General features: G+C 47.0%; 1 protein-coding gene across 8 annotated transcripts in view; it reads left to right on the forward strand.

Moving 5' to 3' along the window:
* Positions 1-23,319, forward strand: part of NTRK3 (neurotrophic receptor tyrosine kinase 3) — a 418,664-nt gene that overhangs the window by 137,928 nt on the left and 257,417 nt on the right. For all 8 annotated transcript variants that reach the window (XM_043490362.1, XM_043490363.1, XM_043490359.1 and 5 more), the window contains 3 exons: positions 6,352-6,375; positions 8,017-8,081; positions 8,870-8,972. In XM_043490362.1, coding sequence (XP_043346297.1) covers positions 6,352-6,375; positions 8,017-8,081; positions 8,870-8,972 — 192 coding nt within the window. The remainder of the gene's footprint in view (positions 1-6,351; positions 6,376-8,016; positions 8,082-8,869; positions 8,973-23,319) is intronic.

Below are 23,319 nucleotides of genomic sequence, written 5' to 3' on the forward strand. Positions count from 1 at the left end.
TGCTGGCTGTGGGGCAGCAGAAGCAGTGGAATGGTGCGGGGCATGGCTTTTCCCACGGGGAGGGAAGCCCTTCTCTGAGTCCTCCCAGCCATACGTACACCTTCTCTGTCCCCAAGAGACACAGTTGCCCCGCCTCATCACCTCTGGACACCCCTATCACCTATCGACTCTAATCAGGCCAGTTGTTCTCCAGGAGCGGTCCCCAGAGCAGCAGCGTCCACACCACCTGGGCAGGTGTTAGAACTCAAACCCTAGAGCCCCACCCAGACCTACTGAGTCAGGACTTGTGGGGTGGGGCCCAGCAGTCTGTGTCTTAACAAGCCCTCCCACCCTGAAAATTCAGATGCTCTTATTTGCCAACTGCTGGCGTGGCATGTGGTGGACCGAGGAGGCAGGGGAGAGGGTGGAGTCACAGAGGAGCTTGAAGGCAAACCGCTCACCTGCACCCTGCCAGGGCCATCCTGTGCGAAGGTTTGCTTGTTCGTAAAGGAATCAATGGATGATGAAACGGCAGTGACAGGGAAGAGATGGGCCAATCGTGTCGGTGACAAAGTAGCTAGGCATTCAGGAGAGTCGGTTATCTGGTGACGCAGGCAGTAAACTGCACCCCTGCTGAGCCCTGGGTGCAAAGGCTCTTGGTGGGTTCCTGCTCTTCCCTTGCTGTAAAGTGGTGGGGAGGTTGTATTTGTCATTTGTACCCGTCTTGCTTCCAGGCAGCAAAGCATGGAGGTTAAGAGTCCAAGGTCTGAAATCAGACAGATTGAGGTGCAAACTGCATCTGTGGTCCTACTGGAGAGGTGGCCTCAGCTCCTAGAATGGAGCTTGGCACACGGTGGGCATGAGATGCCTCTGCTTCTTCATCTGTAAAATGGGGATGGTAACCGGAGCTGCTGCCTAAATAGTCCGAGGATGAATGAAGTGATGTCTGCCAAGTGTTTTGCCCTATGTCTGGACAGAGGGATGGTTCAACTGCTGTTGGCCATGATTCCAGGTGGAGATTTAAGGAGTTGAGTTCAGGAGTTCTAGAATTGGTAGTCACCCTGTAATCAAGCTGGGAAGTTCTAACAGACCGTCTTCAGGCAGTTTCATCGAAGGTGGTAGTTATGGAGTCACAAGCTAGGGTTCAGATTCTCACTCAGCTGCCCATCAGCTCTGTGATCTCAGGCAGCTTATTCAGCCCTCTTGCTTCTGCCTCAGAGATGGTGGTGAAGATTAATTCACAGACACTGGATCAAACTGCCTAAAATATCTCCCACAGTGCTTGGTACAGAGTAAGAGCAGAACTAGTTTGTTTTTATTTTTATTTTTTTAAAAAAACATCCAAGGACAACTGAAAGTGGATTTGTTTGGGGAGGGGATGGAGATCTGAAGGTGAGGGTCTTCTTTCTTGACTGTTCGTGGGTCCGAGGCCCACAGGAGAGATTGGATTGAAATGAATACACTGAGTGGAGACGTCTGAAGATGCAGAGGCTTCGATCAGAGGATTTTCTCCGAGCAGGACATTGAGATGAAAATATGCTGGGAAAGCTTTTTGTAAGCTTCACATCCTATGCAAATGTTGGTGGTTCCTTCTGCATTTACAGGGAAGCACTAGAATGTTCTGCCTGGAGTTTAAGCCTTAGTGTAGGAGCCAGTCCTTGGAAAGGAAGATGTGTTCTAGAAGCATGGAATCTTCTTTCATGTTCCAGGATCTTGGAGGGGCCACCAAAAAGGATCTGGGTGTAAGAGTGGGACTGTGAGGAGTCAGGGATCTGAGTGTCAGGGGAGGCTGAGGATCATGTCAGGGTCAGGGTGGTACCTGGAAGGTCACCATGAGGGATCCTTACATAATGATGTGATAGGAAGGGAAATGTTGCCAAGAGAGTGTGTGTGTGTGTGTGTGCACGTGTATGTGTATGTGTTTGTATGTGTGTATGGGCGAATGTGCACGCACACATGTATGTGTGTGCATACATGCATGTATGTACATGCATGTATGTGTATGCATTTGTGTATGTATGAAAGAATGTATGTTTTTGTGTGTGTGCCTGTATGTGCATGTATGTGTGTATGCATGGTGTGCATGCATGTGTATATGTATGTATGTGTGTATTTATGTGTGTGTATGTGTGTATGCAAGGGAGGTGTGTGTATGTGTGTGCATGTGTGTATGGGTGAATGTGCTTGTATGTGTGTTTATGTGTACATGTGTGCCTGTATGTATGCATGTGTTTTTTACGTGTGTGCATGTATGTGTGTGTATGTGTGTATGCAAGGGGTGTGTGCGCGCACATGTGTATGTGTTTGTATATGTGTGAATGTTCATGTGTGAGTATGTGTGTGCATTTATGTGTTTATGTGTATGTATGTATGTGTACGAGTGTATGTGTGCATATATGTGTCTATTTATGTGTGCATGCACATGTATGCAGATGTGTGTGTATGTGTGTTTGCCTGCACTCCTGCAACAAATATCTGTGAATACCTGACAAAACATTTAGGAACAAGTGAGCTGCCATAACTCTTGAATTCTCCTTTTTTCATTTGGCCAGGAAGTCTCTTCATTGTGACAGCAGAAACCAGAATTCCCTCAGGGCCCTGGGTACCACCAAGGGGAGACACCATTGTGCCAACGCCCTTAATGGTATCAAGGCTGGCTTCTTTCCCCTCAGGAACTTGTTGAGACTAGAATGTGCTCCCAGCCTGCCGGTGCTGGGGACGCGGAGGGGGCAGCCGCGTGTGGCCGTCTGGGCGGGGTGGGCCGAGCATGTGGACGCCTGGCGCAGCTCCCTCCCCTGTCCTCACATCTGAAGCCAGGCCATCTCTTCACATCATCACGTCTCAGTGCATCTCTGTCTGTCTGGATGCAAGCTGCCGCCTCCCTTCTCTTTTCTCTGGACCCCACTGGCTTTTCCCACTGAGTTTTTCTTGAGGAGTTTGGGATCTGGAGGAGGCAGATGCCTTCCATTCGTGCCCGGTCCCCTTTGGGATTCAGATGCTGCCTTGGCACTCTAGTCCAGTTGTTCTCCCAGCCTGCTGGTGCAGGCAGAGATGAGGACCACTCTTGGGTACCATCCTCTTCCAGGGTGAAGTTTCGAGTCCTCCCACAGGTTAAACAGAACCCTGGAGGTCTGCTGTTCCAGGTCTCATGTGTTTCCTGGGTGAATACATGTCTCCAGGCTCCTGCAAAGGAGCTAAGCATTCATAGGCTCACCGAGAGATTACAGGGTTCACAGATTAGGCCAAAACATTTGGCTGACATGAGACTATTCTCCAATAAAGAAATGCCTTATGAGAAATATGCAAATCAGTTTTAACTATGAGTTGATCTGGCACGTCTGTTTTCTCTGAAGCCACAGCTAGGGTCCTTTGACCCCCATCTTCCTCCCAAATCAGGTAATTGGTCACTTGAAGTTTAGAAGAGGCTGGGGGTATGAAGGGCATGCTCAGGAATTTGGGCAAAGCTGTATTGCTGTCCCTTGAAACAACAAAAAGCAGATGATGAACAAGAAATCTATTCACAGTGCATTGACTGTGTGTAGAACTTTCTTTAAAGGACTCCTTCCTTATAGAAAGCATCCTTTTCTCCACAGGTAGTTAGAGAATGGAGCTACGGCTGCAATGACTGAAAGCTTAGTTAGCCAAATGCCTGGTAAATAGAAGGTCCATGAGGAATGAATGAATGAGCTGTTGTTTTCAGGGTGTGGTAGGCTTGTGACAGGAGGAGCTGTACTACAATGCAGGGGTTCTCAAAGGGAGCAGCAGCATCCTCATCACCTGAAAACTTGGTCAAAATGCAAATTCTCAAAACCCACTCCAGACCTCCTGAAACAGAAACTCTGGGGTGAGGACCAATAATCCGTATTTCTTTTTTTAAAAAGTTAAAAACTTTTAAAGTTCTTGATTTTGAAATAGATTGGGATTTACACCTCCCCGCCAAATTGCAAAAGAGTACAAAAGACTTTCTTACACCCTTCACCCAGCTTCCCCCAATGTTGCCATCTTACATAATCACAGTGCAGTGATCACAACCAGGAGTGACACTGATACAACCCTATTACCTAATCTACAGACTTTATCTAAATTTTATCAGTTGTCCTTCTCTTCTCGAGATCCAATCCAGGATTATACATTGCATTTGGCTGCCATGCTACCGTATTCTCTTAGTTCTTCAGCCTCTCTTTGTCTTTCATGATCTGCGTCCTTTGAAGAATCCTCACTAGTTATATGTAGGCCATCCTACAGCTTGGGTTTGCTTGGCTTTCTCACAGTTGAATGCCAGGTATGCATTTTTGGTAAGAGCACCACAGAAGTAACATTGTACCCTTTTGGTGCATCGTGTTGGGGGTACATGATGTCTGTACCTTTTATTACCTGTAATGTTAACTTTCTCACTTGGTCAAGATGGTGTCTGCCAGGTTTCTCCACTGCAAAGTGATAGTTTTTTTCCCTTCTGTAATTAATAAGCATCATATTTTGAAGCTTTATAAATGTCATTTCTTATCATTCTTTCACATATTAATTTTAGCATTCATTGGTGATTCTTGCCTGAATCAAATATTAACGTGCCATTTGTCAATGGTGATTTTTTTCTAGTTCCATCCTTTCCTCTCTATTTATTAATTGGAATTTTATTGTAAGGAAGAGCTTTCTTTTTCTTCCTCATTTGTTGATTAAATTACTTCTTACATCAGTATGGACTCATGGGTATTTATTTTGTTCTGTGAATTACAATCCATGTGTTAATTTGCTAAAGCTGCGATGAGGAAAAGTGTCAGGGACTAAATGGCTTAAGCAGCATAAATTTATCTTCTTACAATTCTGGAGGCTTGCAGTCTGAGATCAAGGTATCAGAAGGGTTGGTTCTTTCTGAGCCTGTCTCCTTGGCTTGCAGGTGGTTGTCATCTCCGTGTGTCTTCATCTGTCTCTGTATAACTATATCCTAATGCCCTCTTATAAGGACACAAGTCATATTGGATTAGTGCCCACCCTAATGAGTTTATTTTTTCTGAACTTTTTGCAAGGGGAGAAAAATATTTATTTTTTTAATTGGAGGATAATTGCTTTACAATGTTGTGTTGGCTTCTGCCATACAACAGTGTGAATCAGTCATAAGTATACATGTGTCCCCTCACTCTTGAACCTCCTTCCCACCCTCCTATCCCACCTATCCCTCTAGGTTGCTAATGGCTTTAACTTAATTACCTCTTAAAGACACTATCTTTAAATATAGTCATAGTTTAAGGTACTAGGTGTTAGGACTTCCACGTATGAATTTTGGGCAGCTCATAACATAAATAAATAATTCAGCTCATAACAACCTATGACTGTCATTATATTTTGTTGCTCAAATCATCCCCAAATTGGCCATTGGAAACCCCTCACGGTGGCTCCTGCATCCTTTCTTCCTTCCCCTAATAATTTTTGTATGCTTTCTTGCTTTTCAATACCACAAGGTGTTCTAGGTACACCTTTTACTTTTTCTTCCCCACCCCTGGAATTATGCATTTCTCCAAGAAGCCCTCATTCTTTCTGTTGGAGGATGGTAGTGGTCATCTCCTGGATGCTTCTGTGTCAGGCTGAAGTTTGAGAATCTCTGATAAACTGGTTCCGAGCCCAGGCTTGAATCCAGGTGTATCCCTTCTTAGATGAGTGACATTCAATTAGTCACTTGATCTCTATATGTCTTTTTACTCTCCTGATGAAAGGGTGTAATGCTACCCATCTCCCAGGGTGGATATAAGGATTGGGTGATGTGTTACATAAAGCATTTTGCACACCCCCATCTCATAATCAATGCCCAATAATGATTGGCTTTCATTATTAGGTGATCATTTCTAAAGGCTGAAGACTCAATAACACATTTTCATCTGGGAAATAGATTCTAGAGGGATCCCCAAGCATGTCTCAGTGACCTCTAGAATAAACTTTACAATTGGGAATTGAGACTGAGATCACAATTCCTGGCGTTTCCCAGGAAGATCACCGAAGCCCATCCTGCAGCATTTCTTCTGGGCTCTAATGTTCCGCCAGCATCCCCAACACACTGCATACCTGAGGGAAGGCTGTGGGTGCGATGCGGAGTCTAGATTTAATTCTTCATCTCATGTTTTGGTTTCTAGTCTCCAGGTGGGCCAGGCCACCTCCCTTGAAATCCAGGAGTTTTAGCTCTTATTCCTTTATTTAGAAGACCACCTTCTAAAGAGTAAAAAGGGGTGGGGGAGGGTTGACATGCCAAGGGTTTTAGCTTTCAGTTGCCAGGGCAACAGGGGATCATGGTGAGTGGGAGAGGTCATAGCTATGAAGAAGATAGAGCGAGGCTGTTCCGATTTTTATTACGTTTGTTAATTATCTCTGTCTTTTTTTTTGCAGAGAGCACGGATAACTTTGTCTCTTGTAAGTCTCTTTTACCTTTTGCTTTGAAAGTGATTTATTCTGATACTTTGGTGACTACTGAGTCCAGATAGCCCTCTTTCCTGTTCTATCACCATCCCCAGACCCATGGCCGCTGACAGGATCTGAGTGAACCATGAAAGGAGAGTAGAAACTCTTCTTGGGCAGTTCCAAGCCCATGCCTCTTAGACGGTCACTTGCTGCCTCAGTTTTCTTGCAGTTTTCTAGGGTCTGACCATGTTGCAGGTCTTCCTACCCAGACAGAGAGAGGTGGTGTTAGGAAGGATGTGGGGTTCACATGCCCCGGTGGACCCGTGTTGAGCATCTCAGTTGTTCTTGCAGAGAGAATGTGGAGCCTGTGATGTTAGTGTTTGTCACCTGCTTCAAGAGCCAGGGAATTTGGCCAGAACCCACCCAGGTGGTGCTAGTGGTAAAGAATCTGCCCGCCAATGCAAGACACCTAAGAGACATGGGTTCAATCCCTTGATCAGGAAGATCCCCTGGAGGAGGGCATGGCAACCTGCTCTAGTATTCTTTCCTGGGAAACCCATGGACAGAGGAGCCTGGCGGGCTACAGTCCATGGGGTCGCAACTGAAGCGACTGAGCATGCAAGACGAGTGGAGCTGTGACTGGCAAGGTCTCCCACAGCCTCATCTGTCTTTGAATGAAATTATTGAGGCTCAGTCTATAAGCGATTCGGGGCCAGGACTAGACAACTCCCAAAGGATTTGGGGGTTTGCTCATGGACTGTAGGGGAACCCATATTTATTTCTTTTCCTTTTGTCCCCCATGGGAGAGGAATAGTGACGGCCGAGGTCATTTCAGCTTCCTGTGTGGCCTGAGACAGCAGACAGTCCTTTTTTAGGACATGCATTGCTGTTCGGCTCAGATGTAAATATCACCTGTAATTCCTTTATTTGTCCTTGGCCTTAGTGGACTTGTCATCTCACAGAACATCCCTCCGGAGAAATTTGAACCGGGGGTGTCTCTGGACAAGTTGGTGATTCCAGATGGAGGTCTGAGGGAGGCTTGGCTGCCCCTCCAGGCCTTGCTGGGAAGACCTGGTGTTTCCTAGTCAGATAAACTTGCTGCTTAACTGAAGCTGCCACTGTGCTCTGAAATCTGCCTCAGGGCAATGGATAGTGGGTAGTTTGTGGGGCCACAGGCCTCCTGGATCTCACTGAGGAGATCCAGGAAGGGCATAGAAAGAAGGGACAGGATAAGGGACGCAGAGAGGAGCTGTGTGTAGCCAGAGCTGCCTTCACTGACACAATGGGCTGAGTCCAGACCCTGGCTGTGATCGCAAACCATCTCCCTTCCTCTTATCTATCCAATAGCTCATGGCCTGTGTTGCCCAGGTTAGGGTTAGGCTATTTATTCTGGGATATGAATCGGGGGATGAGAATGAAGACTCTTTATGCCTATGCAGTCTGTCCTTGAGCTGTCAACACCTGCCAGGGAGCCTTTGGGGGTCTGGTCTCTGGGGACCCCTGCAAAGCCTGGCGAGATCAGACAGTCTGACTTCCAAGGGATATTCTCTAGGAAGAACTTTCGAGAAGGTTTGGGAGTTGGGTAAGAACTGTGGGGGAGGTTCTCGTGGCCAGCAAACTAACTACTTTTATGTTTTTCTGGTTGGTTTTCAGTCTACGAAGTGAGTCCCACCCCTCCTATCACTGTGACCCACAAACCAGAGGAAGACACTTTTGGGGTGAGTCACTTCTTGGTCAAGAGAAAGGTGTTTACTGATGCAGTGGTTTTCCGCCTTCTGTTTTAAGACGTCAACTTTTCCAAACACTCCCTTGTTTGGGAACTATTAGCATAAAGAAGCCGTGATGAATGACCTCCTCTCAGGTGGTTGAAACCTGATGAGAATAATAATTCATTGTTTGAGGATCTGCTTTAAGCCCCGGGGCTTGGAAGAGAAGAGTTTGAGAATTCCCACTCCATTAGCAACCAGCTGGGCCTGATTTGAAGGGGCTGCTAATTGTACAACCTTTTACAAAAGTCAGAGTTGCCCGGGGTATCTTCTTGGGTGGGAGTTGCCCCTACCCCACTCTCAGAGCCTGAGATTCCTCTGGGGAGGAAAGGAAAGAGGTCTTTTTAGAATCTCATGGATAAGAATATTACCCCAAGCAGGTCAATGTGAAGATGCAGGATTTACTTGCTAATTAAACCACAGTGAAACAATAGAAGAAGCCTCTGTGGGCTTCCTCCTGTGTCTGTTGGGATGGCCCCAGCTGAGAGGGCTCAGAACACTGAATCATGGGAGTTTTCTCTAATCGATTTGGGTAATTTATTTTTTGATGTTAGTAGAACCTCGTAAATTATGTCTTCTCAAGACTTTCCAGTCTGAGAAGTTCTGGAGTTTTCTGAAGTTCTGGGAGGGCTCTGGTTGCTACTGTAATAGGACTGTTCTCCTCTGAGCCCGTCTGTTACTCACACAACCCTCGGGTTTTCAGTAACAGTGCTTGCCTGTCTCTGTTTGGCTCCTAACAGGTGTCCATAGCAGTTGGACTTGCTGCTTTTGCCTGTGTCCTGTTGGTGGTTCTCTTTATCATGATCAACAAGTATGGGCGACGGTCCAAATTTGGAATGAAAGGTAAGGTGGGCTGTTCATTTGCGAGGGTCGCATTGGGGAATCATGGCTCTGTTTGATCAAAAGATGCTGTTTTAATCTCTCTCTGCTCTCTGAGAGGGTGTCTCGTGGTGGGCTTAAGTGGCCCTGGCTGGTGTCTCCTGTCTATACCTTTATTATTGGTAGTGATGGATTGAAGGCAGTGTTGGTGTCTGTGGGGACCAGACTGTGGACCACGTGGTTTTTCTGTGATGACCGAAAACATGGCTTCAATGGGCTGGTGCCAAGATGATGCAGAGAGGTTAAGAAAGTAAAGTGAAAGTTTATTTAAACAAGGATACACTCCCAGAGGGAGAGCGGGCAAACAGATGAGGGACTCATCTCATCTGTCTGGGTCTCTTTGGCAAGCCAGTTATGAGGGGCATATAAATGAATGGGCAGAATATTCACTGGGGAAGGAGGGGTTTGGGGGTAGACTTCCCTGATTTGTCATCCCAGCTCCATTTTCCCGAGGGGAGGAGGAATTTCTGTCCCTGTTTAGCTTAGATCAAAAGTGTCATGGCATCTGTGCATGATGAGTACTTCTTATCTGTAAGGCTAATCTTGTTATAATGAGAGTGTGTGTGCGTGCTAAGTCTCTTCCGTTGTGTCCGACTCTGTGGACTGTAGCCCACCAGGCTGCTCTGTCCATGGGATTCTGGAGTGGGTTGCCATGCCCTCCTCCAGGGGATCTTCCCTACCTAGGGATCAAGCATGCATCTCTTATGTCTCCTGCATTGGCAGGTGAGTTCTTTACCAATAGTGCCACCTGGGAAACCCAGTTCCGTTATTAGAGCCCAATGACTAAGAGATGACACTTAGACTCAGGAGATTCCTGCCTTTCCCCACCTTTCTTTGTCTGCTGCTTGAGCCCTTATCACCCAAAATGTGTGGTTTCCTGTCAGTCTGAAGGTCCCTGCTTTCCTTTGTCTGCCTACGGACCCCTGTTTTTTATAGGATACGTGGTTTCTGGCCACCTGGCTCCTGCCCCCATTTCTCTGCTCATACCTAGCTACCTGTCTCCTGAAACAAAGTGACTATCTGAGTTACTGGGTTTTGCCCTTGTCTGCACCTATACGTGGAGCTGTGATGAGAAGGCATTCAGAGAGCTAGATGTTGGTGGTAGTCTCTGGCATTGAAAGGGGCCCATGCAGGGTATTCCAGCCCCTAGCTCTATACAGAGTTCCAGAAATGATGCCAACAGCATCATGATTGCTAAATCTGCTGACCGGTTTCCATGACACAGAGCACTCAACCCCATGACCGCTGGGATCGGGCTTGGGACATGGCTCTCCACCAAGACTTGGGTTAAGGGCACTCACACGAAATGGGTTAATATGGTAAATTAGCATCCATCTGCCTGGTCCCAGGATGGATCTGATCAAATGGCTCAAGGGAGGCTGGGTACCAGTGCTTAAACAGAAACTTGAATATCAAGATATATTCCCAGCTGGGGTTTCCATTTATGGCTGATGTTAATAGGAGATGGGTGGGGAGGGCTGATGAAGGGTTTGACAGGCTATCAGGTTCCTGAGCTAGGATTCAGGGTGGAGTCTTCTGATGAGATTATTGGGTCCAGAAAGATGATTTCTATGACTTCTACACCAGAGCTGGTATCTGTGGTGGGGGGTCTTGACCTGGGGACTCAGGAACTGAAGGGGAAAGCATAAATGAGATTCACAGGGATAGTGGTCCCTTGAATTAAATGTGGGCTTCTCAGGTGGCTCAGTGGTAAAGAACCACCTGCCAGTACAAGAAACATAAGAGACGAGGGTTTGATCCCTGGGCCAGGAAGATCCCCTGGAGAAGAAATGGAAGCTCACTCCAGTATTCTTGCCTGAAGAATCCCTTGGACAGAGAAGCCTGGCGGGCTACAGTCCATGGTGTCTCAAAGAGTCAGATACGCCTGAGCGACTCACCAACAACAACGAATTTATATGCAAATGTTTGAGTGTTTGTTCGTGGCATGGGGGTGTGGGGTTGGAAAGGAACGAATCCTCAGCTCCTATTATATTCTCAAGAGTCCGTGACTGTCCTATAAATCTAGAACACTGATATGTAGCAAGAGATACAGCGTAGAGAACCAGAAAGGTAGGAAACGGGTCAGACTGCCTGGCTTCCTAGAAGCCTCCTGCCTCTTCTGCTCTTGGTTAAGCTGAACAAGTCCGAACAAGGCAAACCGGTGTTTCTTGAAGTATATGAAATACTTCGTCCAAGAGAAATATGCGCACAGGCAAATTATAAAGCTTTCTATGTATAAGCTTGGCCCAAAGCCAGATGACTTATGAAACAAGAGGAGCCCATGATCAGGTACCTTGGCTGGAGACATTTTATCTGCCAGTACCCCACGTGCCAAATAGGGTTTCATAGGTTTGGAAGATAAGCCATCATCCTGTAAGGCTGGAGCCTGCAATCTTCTTCTAAAAAAGATAATTAATGAATCTTTGGCTGCGCTGGGTCCCCTTGTTGCTGCACGGGGCTTTCTCTAGTTGCAGTGAGCAGGAGCTTCTCTCTCATTGTGGTGCACGGGCTTCTCACTGCACGTGGCTTCTCTTTTGCAGAGCAGAGGCTGTAGGATGCTTGGGTTTCAGAAGTTGTGGCATGCGGGCTTAGTTGATCTGCAGCGTGTGGGATCCTCCCAGGGCAGAGATCGAACCCGTGTCCCCTGCACTGGCAGACGGATTCTCTGCCACTAGACTACCAGGGAGGTCCCTGAGCCTTCAATCTTAGCATCATGCTTGCAGTGCTGGCTTTGAGGACCTGGCACTGTTTCTTGTGCAGACTTTTCCTACCGTGGGAGGAACTTTCCTTTCTCTTCCTCCCGTCACCTGAGAAAACAGCAGAGCCTTGAGCCAAGGGAAGAGTGGGGCATTCCTGCTCTCCCCATTGAGAGGCGCGCCACCAGCTGAGACCCTGCGACAAGCTTGGCAGCGCTGTGGGAGCAGATTTTTCCTATTAATTGTCATCCGGTCTCTGGAACAGCATGTCCCCATGTCGGATGGATTAGGCAGCACCCAGGGCGGCGCCTTCCCCTCAGCTGTCCTTGGAGCCTCTCCCAGCGCCCACTCCCCTCTCTCAGCCTGAACTGCCCTCGTCGATCTCTGCTGAGCTACAGGAGCATGTCCATGAGGTTGGCAGTGAAATATTCCTTAAAGTCAGGTGACCTAAAGAAGTTCTGCTAAAATGAGAGGCAAGATGAGATGGTGTATTGAAGGCTGACCCTGTTTAGAATTAAGCCTGCATCTTTCTGATCTTTATTATACCTGATTGTATTTAGTTCTCATCTTAGGATGACTAGCAAATGCCCCAGGCTGCATCCACCCTTGATCTTTGATTGCCAGCGGGCATCCCAGTCCAGAAAAAAAAAAAGAGCAAAGGTGTGGGTGCCAGAAACCTCCCAACTCTGAAGCAGGCAAACCTCCATCTCTTCTGAGCAACCCCGTCCTCAGCTTTGACTTTTCAACTCTGGGTTAGAATCTGTGATGCCACTTTATTGCTCTTTGTTTCTAGCAAAGTTACTTAACTTCTCATGGCCTCTGGTCCCCTAACTTCAAAAGGATGCGATGATCCCACCTCCCTCTTCGGATTTCCCTGAGTGTTAAGATCTGTGTGTGACTGATGTTTGCAAGGATGCCTGTGTTTGTCATTTTCTTCTCTTCTTTGTGTATAAGCCTTTCCAGGCTCTTTTTATTCTCCTTCCAGGAAGGGCTGCCCTCTCAAGACTTAATCATGCCCTACTTTGTCCCGCACAGTATTTAGTAAAAATAGTTTTCTTCTGCCCTAATCCTAGGACACTGTCATTATTTCTCTCAGACATCATCTGTCCTGTTAGACCAGGAGTGACTTGTCATAGAAACCTGTGATCACTCAGCCCGTATGCCTGAAACTTTGCAGTCTGTGACAAATGGTTATTGAACTTAGAAATGAATGCCTTTATTTTTACTCATTAAAAAAAAAAAGCACAGCTTGTTAATCAGTAATGGGCTAGTTAGGGCTCATTTGGAAATCCGAGCTGTCTGGGCAGTGGGAGGGAGAGTGGGGATGATCTGGGAAACTCATAAATAATTCCCACCGTCCACATCTGAGGGCCTGGAACACAGTGTGTGGATGGGGAGGACTTATTCAAATGAATTCCTTCCGAGAAATTAAAAAATATTAAAAAAAATATGAAAATTAGTTAAACAAATACTCATATTCCATTCCCGCCACTCAGAATGAGCAACTCACTGTTTTGTTTTATATTGCATCTGATTTTTTTTCTTATTACGGATAAAAAACTAAAATGGCTTTGTCAGCCCTGGTCCCACGTCCCCTCCCATTTCCCTGGGCAGTCATTAGCCTGAGTTCACTGTGCATCCATCAGTCCTCTTGGTTTTGTCTCTCCCCCTGTATCTCTGTCTCTCTTTCTCCGCTGTCTCTGCACACCCACACTTACCCTCATGGCTCTCTCCCAACCAACCTCATACTCTGTTAAATTAGCAACTGCCTCCACCCTATGACAATCTTAGTGCCCAAGTGTGATAACCAGTTCAATTTTATAATTCTACTTATATGTATATGTGTATATATATGTGTGTGTATGTATTTATGTGTGTGTGTGTGTATATATACACATATATATATTTTCATATTACAGTTGCCTTTGTTAACAGATACCTAGAAAATAGTCAAAAGTATTGGGTTGGCCAGAAAGCTCATTCAGATTTTTTCCATCACCTCTTATGGAAAAACCACCTTTCTGGCCTATGCAATATGTATATTTCTGTCTCTTATAGACCTTTTTAATAAATTTTATTTGGATAAGAGAATGTGTATGCCAGCAGTTTTAAACAGCATAATGAAAGACTGCAGAACTCCCAAGAATTGTCACAGATATGTACAGGATATGAAGATATACATATTACATATGTATATATATGTATACATATGTGAGTATATTTATAAGATGCATCATTGTGTATGCTTTAATGTATGCAAATGTTTACACTGCAAGCACGCTTCTGCATCTTGCTTTATTTACCTGTCATTTGTTAGAGTTCTCACCGTGTTGGTATGTATAGGCATTCCACTGAGCAGTTGTTTTATGGGAGATGAATGTATGGACCAGAGCTTATAGAAATGAACTGAAAATGCATTGTCTCAGACATCTTTTCAGTGTTATCAGCTGCCATCTTGATCAAAATTCTGGCCTGGAGAGAGGTCAGGATTCTCTCCTGTGGAGGTATGAGGATTAGAGCTCCTCTCCTCTTGTGATCACAGAGATTCTAAAATGAGGCTGAGTGTCCGGTGGGGATTCTTTGGACTGCTGATGAAGCCCTGTGCTTTCGAGCAGCAGGATGACCCTGAAGTACTTGGTGTGGTGTAGGCAGTGACTGGTCAGAACAGACACCAGCCCTCCTGCTGGGCAGGGCCCTGGGGCTCCCTGCTGGGTTGTGTGTTAACTCATGATCATTGCTGGATCATGGGGTGGTTGAGGGGTGGGTGGTTGGGAGGTTCAGGGCAGGGGTCATTTACTGGGAGGTACAGAAATATTTGGTCTTCCCAGGTGGCTCAATAGTAAAGAGTCTGCCTACCAATGCAGGAACCACTGGAGATGTTGGTTCCATCCCTGGGGTTGGGAAAATCCCCTGGAGAAGGAAATGGCAACCTGCTTCAGTATTCTCGCCTGGGAAATCCCGTGGGCAGAGGAGCCTGGCAGGCTGCAGTCCATGGGGTTGCAAAAGAGTTGAGCATGACTTAGTGACTAATACAGCAAACAACAGAAATATTTAAAAATAGTTCACTATTTTAACATTTAGTTATATTGTGCCAGTGCATCCTGGGCCTGAAAGTGACATGGCTTAGAATTTATACCATGATCATTCATAAACTATGATATTTTAAAATTATACATCAGAAGATCATGACAGGGATCTAGCCAGGCTTAACAACATTAGTATTTATAGAGGAGAGAATGAGACATAGGAGATGCCAGAAAAGAGGTGACTTGCTCTGGTTTCTCAGTCTGATGAAGCTAGGTTGGGTCTAGAATTCCCCTACCTTGCATTTTCACCCATTTTTCATGACAACTAGAATGACCTAACTCCTTGGTGTTGGCTGTTCCACCATGAATATCCTCAGTGCATCTACCATCTTTGTTTCACATGGTTGTTAGAATGATAACCAGGTAAAAGATGCTTTGTTTAAGTATGTCTTTAAATAATTGAACAGGTCCTATAATTTTCATATAAGGTGACTCATTATTATTTAATGAAGAGAAAGCAAATATGTGGGGTTTTTGGAGTCTGTAAAAAGAGCATACATTTGGAAGACTTCCTTGATGGTCCAGTGGCTATGATTCTGTGCTTCCAATGCAGGGGACCCAGGTTCAGGAAATAAGTCCAGTATTTCTTCTTGCTAATTCCCTGGTTAGGGAGCTAGATCCCTCATGCCACAACTAAGACCCGATACAGCCAAGTAAAGAAATAAATGTTTTTTAAAAAAACCAACAAAGGTCTTTGGTGCCCTGTGTTAGTAACTGGGGGCAGAGACTAAAATATATTTTTTTTAAAAAGTAGCATACATTCTTTGGTCTGTCTTATCTGACTACCTCTTATGTATGTCTGAATTTAGGCATGTGTGCGTGCTCAGTTGTTCCTGACTCTTTCCAATTCTTTGCAACCTTGCCAGGCTTCTCCGTCCATGGGATACCAGAATACTGTAATGGGTTGCCATTTCCTCCTCCAGGGGATCTTCTGACCCAGGGACTGAAGGCATCGAGATTATCCACTGAGCCATTGGGGGAAGATGCGTGAGCATCTTTATATATATCCAGATGAGAGTTACTGTGGCAGTGAACTTCCTTGGTCTTGGTTCCCTCTTACTCCCACAGAAGAACCAGACAATGGTTTATTAGAGTTGAAACAGACCTTAGACTTATTAGGCTAATGTCTCCATTGTACAGGTAAGGAAACAGACCCAGAGAAATGAAATGGCATGCCAAAATACACGGCCAGCTAGAGCAATGCTGGCCTGCTTTCTCACAAATGTGGTGTGCGCAGAGTCTGGGAGGGTCTGGGAGATGAAGCTGGATTGTGAATAAATAAGCTTTGCTTATCCAGTATTTTATCTAATTATCTTTGAATGCCATCCCACTTCAACGGGGCTTCCAAAAATATCTCGTGTGAATCTGCTTTTCTCAAGCTGGGACACACCTGGCCTGGGGAGAAGATGGGAACTGATGGAAGAGTCTTACTTCCCAGGTTTAGAGGACATCCTTTGTCTCTTTCTGGACACGTTGGGGACCACCTGGCAAGGCAGAGGAAGCCGGGAGGCTGGGAAGGAAAAGCTGCCTGGGCTTCTGGGAAAACCTTAAGTGCTTCATCTGCTTGCTGTCCATCCTAATGGTTGGATGTGTGCTGGTGCCTCTGATGGGCCTGTAGACGGGCACTCCAGGATTGTTCCATTGTGAATTAGCATCAGCTAATAGGTACTTAAAGTAAAGTGGTTGCCTATTTGATTATGATTGGGAGTTATTAACATTTCCCCCCCACCCCCGCCCCCATAAACAGATGGTAACTGTCCTCCGAGTGGATTGTAGAATCATGCCGGAGTCTTGAATTTGGAGGGACTGCCTGCTGCCAAAAGAGCTTGGGGGCGGCTACCCACATTGAATGGCCTTGTTTTCCCTCTGGTGTAACTGCTTAGTTAAAGGGGATGGTTAGACTTGGGAAGGAGTCATTTCTGCCCTCTCTCCTAAGTCGGGATATAGGACTCAGAAGGGTTCTTCCAGGGTTGGGAAGGGTCCTGTCCTAAGGTTTGATCCTCTCACTGGCATTTCTTCTTCAGTTGGGAGAGAGAATCCCTGTATTTATAGCTGTGAGCACAGAGCCAGGGAATTGATACGAGAGTGGGGTAGAGACAGAGACTTCTGAGACAGCCGAAAGGGGACCTGAACCCTGGACGAGGCCACCATTGGTGTTGCTGATGAGGTAGCTTCTTTTGTCTTGGGAAATACACTTATCTGGCCTTGAATTTGAGGCTTCCAAGGTTGGTGCTTTTGGTAAAGAACCCAGCTGCCTATGCAGGAGACATAAGAGACGGCCTACTGTCACCATTGGTCATGAAAGACTGCCCTGCTCTGTTCCTGTCTCAGGGCATCAGGGAACCAGCTGTTCTCCAGCACCAACTCTTCTATTTGAAGAGAATTCCCTGGGTTTTTCTTTTTTTTGAGTCTGATACAAAATGTTTCTCTGCTGTGACTACCTGCTTGCAGGCTGTTCTTGGCAGGTCCCTGCTTCCTGGACAGCATGGCCAAGGGGGGCCAACATGCCTGCTCTAATGCCAAAGCCATTGTCTCTGATTCATTTGGTTTTGGCAGCAGAACACAGTTCTTACTAGCCCATGCCATTGCAACAGGTTCCCAGAGGGTTAACAGCCCTTTGATACTTCAGATTAGAAGTTCTCAGCTTTGTGTCCCCTGCTTCACATGTGACAAAGGACTGTCAGCCACATGCCTTTGCCCTCCTGTGGGAATAACCAGGTTTTTGAACAAATACTGGCCCTTGAGTTAAGCTTCATACCTAAAAAAAATAGATGCGCATACCAGTTAGCAAAAGAGATTTTTAAAACTAGGAATAAATCAGGTCCGTGCTAATTTTTACTCTTAAAAAAATGCACAAATTTTGGTGTTTTATTAGTCATCCAAAGTTCTGGTGACAGACTTCCTTGCTGATCCAGAAATCTGTCTCTATCTTGGCACAAGGATGGAGAACTAAGAGGGTAAGGGGCTGCCAGCCATGATTTTCTCACAATGTCCTTGGCCCAACATGGTTTGCCCCCTGCACAGTCAAGCTGCAGAAATAGTTCCAGCAGAATCCCCTGTCTTCTTACAGCACATTGTTTCCATCTCTCTGTCTTCTCCTGCGGGTCCTGGGGGCTTTGCACTCACCCAGAGGAGGAGGGACCGTGGACTCTGTTTAAGGGAAGCTTCCACAACGGCTGCAGCGCCTGAGCCCTGAGTTTAGGCAGCGCGTTCTCCCGTGAACTCTGCAGAAGCTTCGGGTGTCCAAAGAGTGGCCCATGGAACCACAGGCAGCGAAGCAGAGAGATGAAAACAGCTGTTGATGGGGGAACATGATTTTGGACTCGAGGAGAAAAACCACACAAGGAAAACAATGTCACACGAGAGAACCGCTGGAGTCCCTGGTCCCAGCTCCTCCTCAGTCTGCTTCATGCTGTGCATCCTCCAGGGAGATGAGCCAGATGGGGCAGGGGAGGGATGTCTGCAGGAGTAGGAAGGGCAGCCTGCATCTGGCTGGGGCTCAGCCCCCAGGAGTGTCTGCCACCCGCTTGGGGCCCCGGAGCATCCCGAGGAAAGAAGACGAACTTCCTGGCTCTAGTTGACACCCTCTCTTTCTCCCTTCCTTGAAACCCCAGTATGTTTAGTTTAGAGAAAGATTCATCAGGTCACTCTGGCACTCACCCCTTTATTCTTTCCTCCTATATTCATTCCGCTGCCACAAGCCAGAGACAGATTTGCTGGTATTCTCACACGGGTCCCCAAACCAGCTTCCTCCTTGACAGGACCGGCTGCCTGATTTGTGGGACTCAGTGCAAAATCTTCCAAAAGTACTAGAATTTCAGAGCAGCTACGGCAGAGACTTACACCCTGATCATGGGGCTCTTCTGAGCGTAGAGTCAGGGTCAGGCCCGTGAAGCCAGCTCTGCTTGCTGAACCCAAGCTCCAATGTGGTTTCAAGCCCTGGTGCCTTTATCTTTTCCTGCATGGTGATGAGGGAACTATTTCTCTACTTCCTTTTTAGAGAGAAGCTGAGATTTGGGGTTGATTTTTCACTTCTAATCATAGTGAGGGAAGAGTGTGGGGGCATTGGGCATTTAATGGGTACTTATTATATATTGTTCATTGTTCAGTCACCAAGTTATGTCCAGCTCTTTGTGACCCCATGGACTGCAGCACACCAAGCTTCCCTGTCCTTCACCATCTCCTGGAGTTTGCTCAAACTCATGTCCACTGAATCAGTGATGCCATCCAACCATCTTATCCTCTGTTGCCCTCTTCTCCCCCTGCCTTCAATCTTTCCCAGCATCAGGGTTTTATTTTCCCCATGAGTTGACTCTTTGAATCAGGTGGCTAAAGTATTAGAGCTTCAACCTCAGCATCAGTCCTTCCAGTGAGTATTCAGGGTTGATTTCCTTTCAGATTGACTGGTCTGATCTCCTTGCTGTCCAGGGGATTCTCCAGAGTCTTCTCCAGCACCACAGTTGGAAAGCATCAATTCTTTGGTGCTCTTACTGTTTACCTGCCCTGCCTTACTTGCTGAATGTCAGATGTCTAATATACCTTATGACATTAGTTCTTACATGTGACTATTCTCCCCATTGTAAGGATGAGAAAGATGCTCAGACTGGCTAAATTGCTCTGTGTTTTGTGACTGGTGAGTAAGAAAACCAGATTTTAATTGAGGTCACTCTGAATCAATGGTTCTCGATCTTTGCTGCACATTCCAATCACTTGGTCAAATTGTTTAACTCCATCAGCCCGGGTGGCACCCCAGACCAATTGAATTCGATTCCAGAGGTGAAACTAGGGCATGGGCATGTTTTTTAATACCTTAGGTGATTTCAATTGTGCAGGCAAGTTTGAGAACCAGGTCAAGATGCAGCTGCATATAGCCTCCGAGGTCATGCATGCAGTCTCTAGACCGATCTATCTGATCACCTTAGGGACTTGGGAAACATGCAAATGCCTGGGATTCACTCCACACCGCTGGGTCAGACCTCGGATGAAGTGGGGGTGATTTTGATGCTCACTAACGTTTCATGACAGTGGCTCATGAATCCTGGGAGATGCTGGGGATCTTGGGGAAATGCAGATTCTACTTGAACAGATCTGGACAAGGGCTGAGATCTAAGTTTCCAAAGGATGTTTCTCCAGGGCCCACAGTTCAGGTAATGAGGGACTAAGTAAAAACCCCAGGCCTGTGATCTGGGGACTTAGGTCAGTCACATCTCTGCTTTTCATTTCTTCCTGCACATCATGACAAAAATCAGCCTGCCTCAAAGGCTTACTGTACTAGCTGGAATAATGTGACTCCTGGAGGAAGAAACGGCAATCTACTCCAGTTTCTTGCCTGGAAAATTCCATGGGCAGAGGAGCCTGGCAGGCTATAGTCCATGGGGTCACAAAGAGTCAGACACAACTGAACACGCACACACAACAACAATAGTGACTATCAGATTACAAAACAGAACCACGACTTCTAAGCATTTGAGTTCTACCTGGGCTTACCTAATAGCTCAGACGTTAAAGCATCTGCCTGCAATGCAGTAGACCTGGGTTTGATCCCTGGGTTGGGAAGATCCCCTGGAGAAGGAAATGGCAACCCACTCCAGTATTCTTGCCTGGAGAATTTCATGGACCGACGAGCCTGGCAGGCTACAGTCCATGGGGTTGCAGAGAGTCGAACACGACTGAGCAACTAACACACACTCTTTGGTAGCTAAGCCTCGCTTTTTTCCAAAGCAGTTTCTGTAGTGGATTCCTTGGTTTACACCAAACTGCCACCTCCTTCCATGCCAGGGTACTTTGGAAGGCATGCTGCCTCCTCTGATCAGTATGAGGTCCATCAATGCAAGAGGTGGGGATGGAGCCCCAGGGAGGCCAGCAGTCAGTGGGCAGGCGGCCTTCCCAGCCCAGAGTCTCTTGTGCTGCCGGGGCAGGCTTTACCTTTCCTCTTTTAGAAACTTCCATGCCCTGTTTCCTCTTCCTCCCACAGCAGATTTTGGAGGTACCGTTGGGGGCTGTAGGAAATCGGAGCAGCTTGGACTGGCAGGCACTGATGTGGATCCGGGCATGTTCTCTGCTGGAAGAAGCCTTATGGGTTAAGTCAGCGGTGGCCCAGGCCACCTGCCAGCCTCAGAGACGCTGCCCTTGGTGGCTGGAATGTTGTCCTCCTCACTTCTGCTGCTCCGGTGGTATTTACACTGGATGCCTGCCCTGCCTTCCCAATTGACTGTGGAATAAGAGTTGCATAGCTGGCCAGAGACTGGAACAGTTTCCTTATCAGTTCCAGAAATGCCAGGCCTCTCTACCTGACAGGCATCTGGAGTTCAGAGGGGCCTCGGTGCTGGAGCAGCCATGCACACCTGTCCCCAGGTGGTAGAGAAGAATGCCAGTGTCTGTCTGTCTGCCAGCAGGGCCTGACGTGAACCACTAGGAGGGTGCCCAGGTGGTACCTTTCCAAGTGAATCCTTCCCAGTCGACTGAGTTCAGCGGGTTGGCCTGGGACCAGTGGAGGGGTGCCAGGGGCCACCCCGTGATTGGCTCAGTCTTTAAGGAAAGCGGGCAGGACCTGAGTCCTGTTATTGGCCATCACGTACAGATGTGGCTCAAACAGCCTCGGTTGCTGCGTGGGCTTGCTTCTCAGGAGGGAACATGCCTGCCTGATTGGGCTGTGTGTGGGGCTGGAGGCCTTTAAGGAGAAGCATGGAGAGAAATGAGGGGCAGCGCAAGAGAATGGGAAAACGACAGTCACCTTTGCTGTCGCTGAGAGTGCGGGCTGAGGCTGCCTTTCTGGCAAGCGGCTGGCAAGTCCTATTATAAAGCTAAAGTCAGAAGAAGCCGATGCCCTAGAAACTCCACTTCTCAGAATTTTGCATCAGGTAGTGGTCACAAACAGCTACCCATCTTGATGTGTGTGGGCCTTTATCCCACTGTGACTTACACAGTCAACTGGATCAACCAAGAATCGCTTATATATATCTAGTAATAAGTGTCTGGTTAAGCACATGATGGTTTATATGCGTGATGTAATTCAGTGAAGACGTCTAAAATGACAATTTATTATTTCTTTTTCCAAACTTTAAACTTTTTATTTTGTATTGGGGTATAGCCGATTCACAGTATTGTGGTAGTTTCAGGTGAATAGCAAAGGGACTCAGCCATACATATACATGTAATCATGCTCCCTCAAAACCCCTCCCAGCCAGGCTGGCACATAACATTGAACAGAGTTCCCTGTGCTATACGACAGGTCCTTGTTGGTATCCGTTTTAAATATAGTAATGTGTACATGACCTTCCCAAAGTCTCTAACTGTGCCTTCCTGTGGCCGGTGACCAGCCGTCACGGCATCATGCCCCTTCCTTCTGTAGCGTCTTGAGTAGTTATTCAAAGAGTATTTGATGAAGGCTCTCCTCTCCTGGAGTTTCCTCAGATTCATGTCCATTGAGTCGGTGATGCTGTCTAACCATCTCATCCTCTGCCGACCCCTTCTCTTTTTGCCTTCAATCTTTTACAGCGTCAGGGTCTTTTCCAATGAGTCACCAAACTCCAGGAGATAGTGAAGGACAGGGAAGCCAGGAGTGCTGCCGTCCATGGGGTCACAGAGAGTCAGACACACCTGAATAACTGAACAGCAACAGCTCCTCTCCCAGGAGATGGACCGCGCTGGGCTAGCTCACAGAGCATCACGGATGCGGCAGACCACCCAGGCACACGGCCATGTGGATGTCCCCTGGCCACTTGTGCCGTGCACCCTGCAACCTGAACTAGACCTGCTCCCCTGACCGCCGGTGCCCAGTGTTGTGGCTACTGTGATGGGGTGTGTGATCCCAATATTTTCTTATGGTGTCTGATGATTGCCTGTAAGATAGAGACATTTTCCAGCTAAATGGTCTTTCCCTGCCTGTCTTTCCTCCTTCCACCTCATGGGCGTTTCATGGTCAAGAAGATGCTAGATGGACCTGCCTTTTCCTGTGTTTACTGGGTCCGCTCTCGCCCTTGATGTGTCTTCCTTTTCCCGCCGCCTTTTCCCCCCTCCTCCTCCCCCCGTGGAATTGGACCTGTAGTATGGCTCCTTCTTCTGTCAGCATCACTGAGACTTCTTCCCAGCCTCTGAGCCACACACTTGGTGCCCCTTACACTTTAGAGTCAGACAACGTGTGCCCGCTCACTCACTCAGTTGTGTCTGACTCTTTGTGACCCCATGGACTGTAGCCCACCGGTCTCCTCTGTCCTTGGGATTTTCCAGGCAAGAACACTGGAGTGGGTTGCCATTTCCTCCCCCAAGGAATCTTCCCAACTCAGGGATCAAACCTATGTCTCTTTGTTTCCTGCACCGGCAGGCGGATTCTTCACCACTGCAACACCTGAAAGGCTGGCAAGGAGTAGTGTCGCCAGGCACACCTGGGTGAATCCCACTTCTTTTTATTTATTTATTTATTTTTTCATTTATTTTTATTAGTTGGAGGCTAATTACTTTACAATATTGTAGTGGTTTTTTGCCATACATTGACATGAATCAGCCATGGATTTACATGTGTTCCCCATC

This window comes from Cervus canadensis, chromosome 17 (assembly GCF_019320065.1).
Source record: "Cervus canadensis isolate Bull #8, Minnesota chromosome 17, ASM1932006v1, whole genome shotgun sequence".
Classification (NCBI taxonomy): domain Eukaryota; kingdom Metazoa; phylum Chordata; class Mammalia; order Artiodactyla; family Cervidae; genus Cervus; species Cervus canadensis.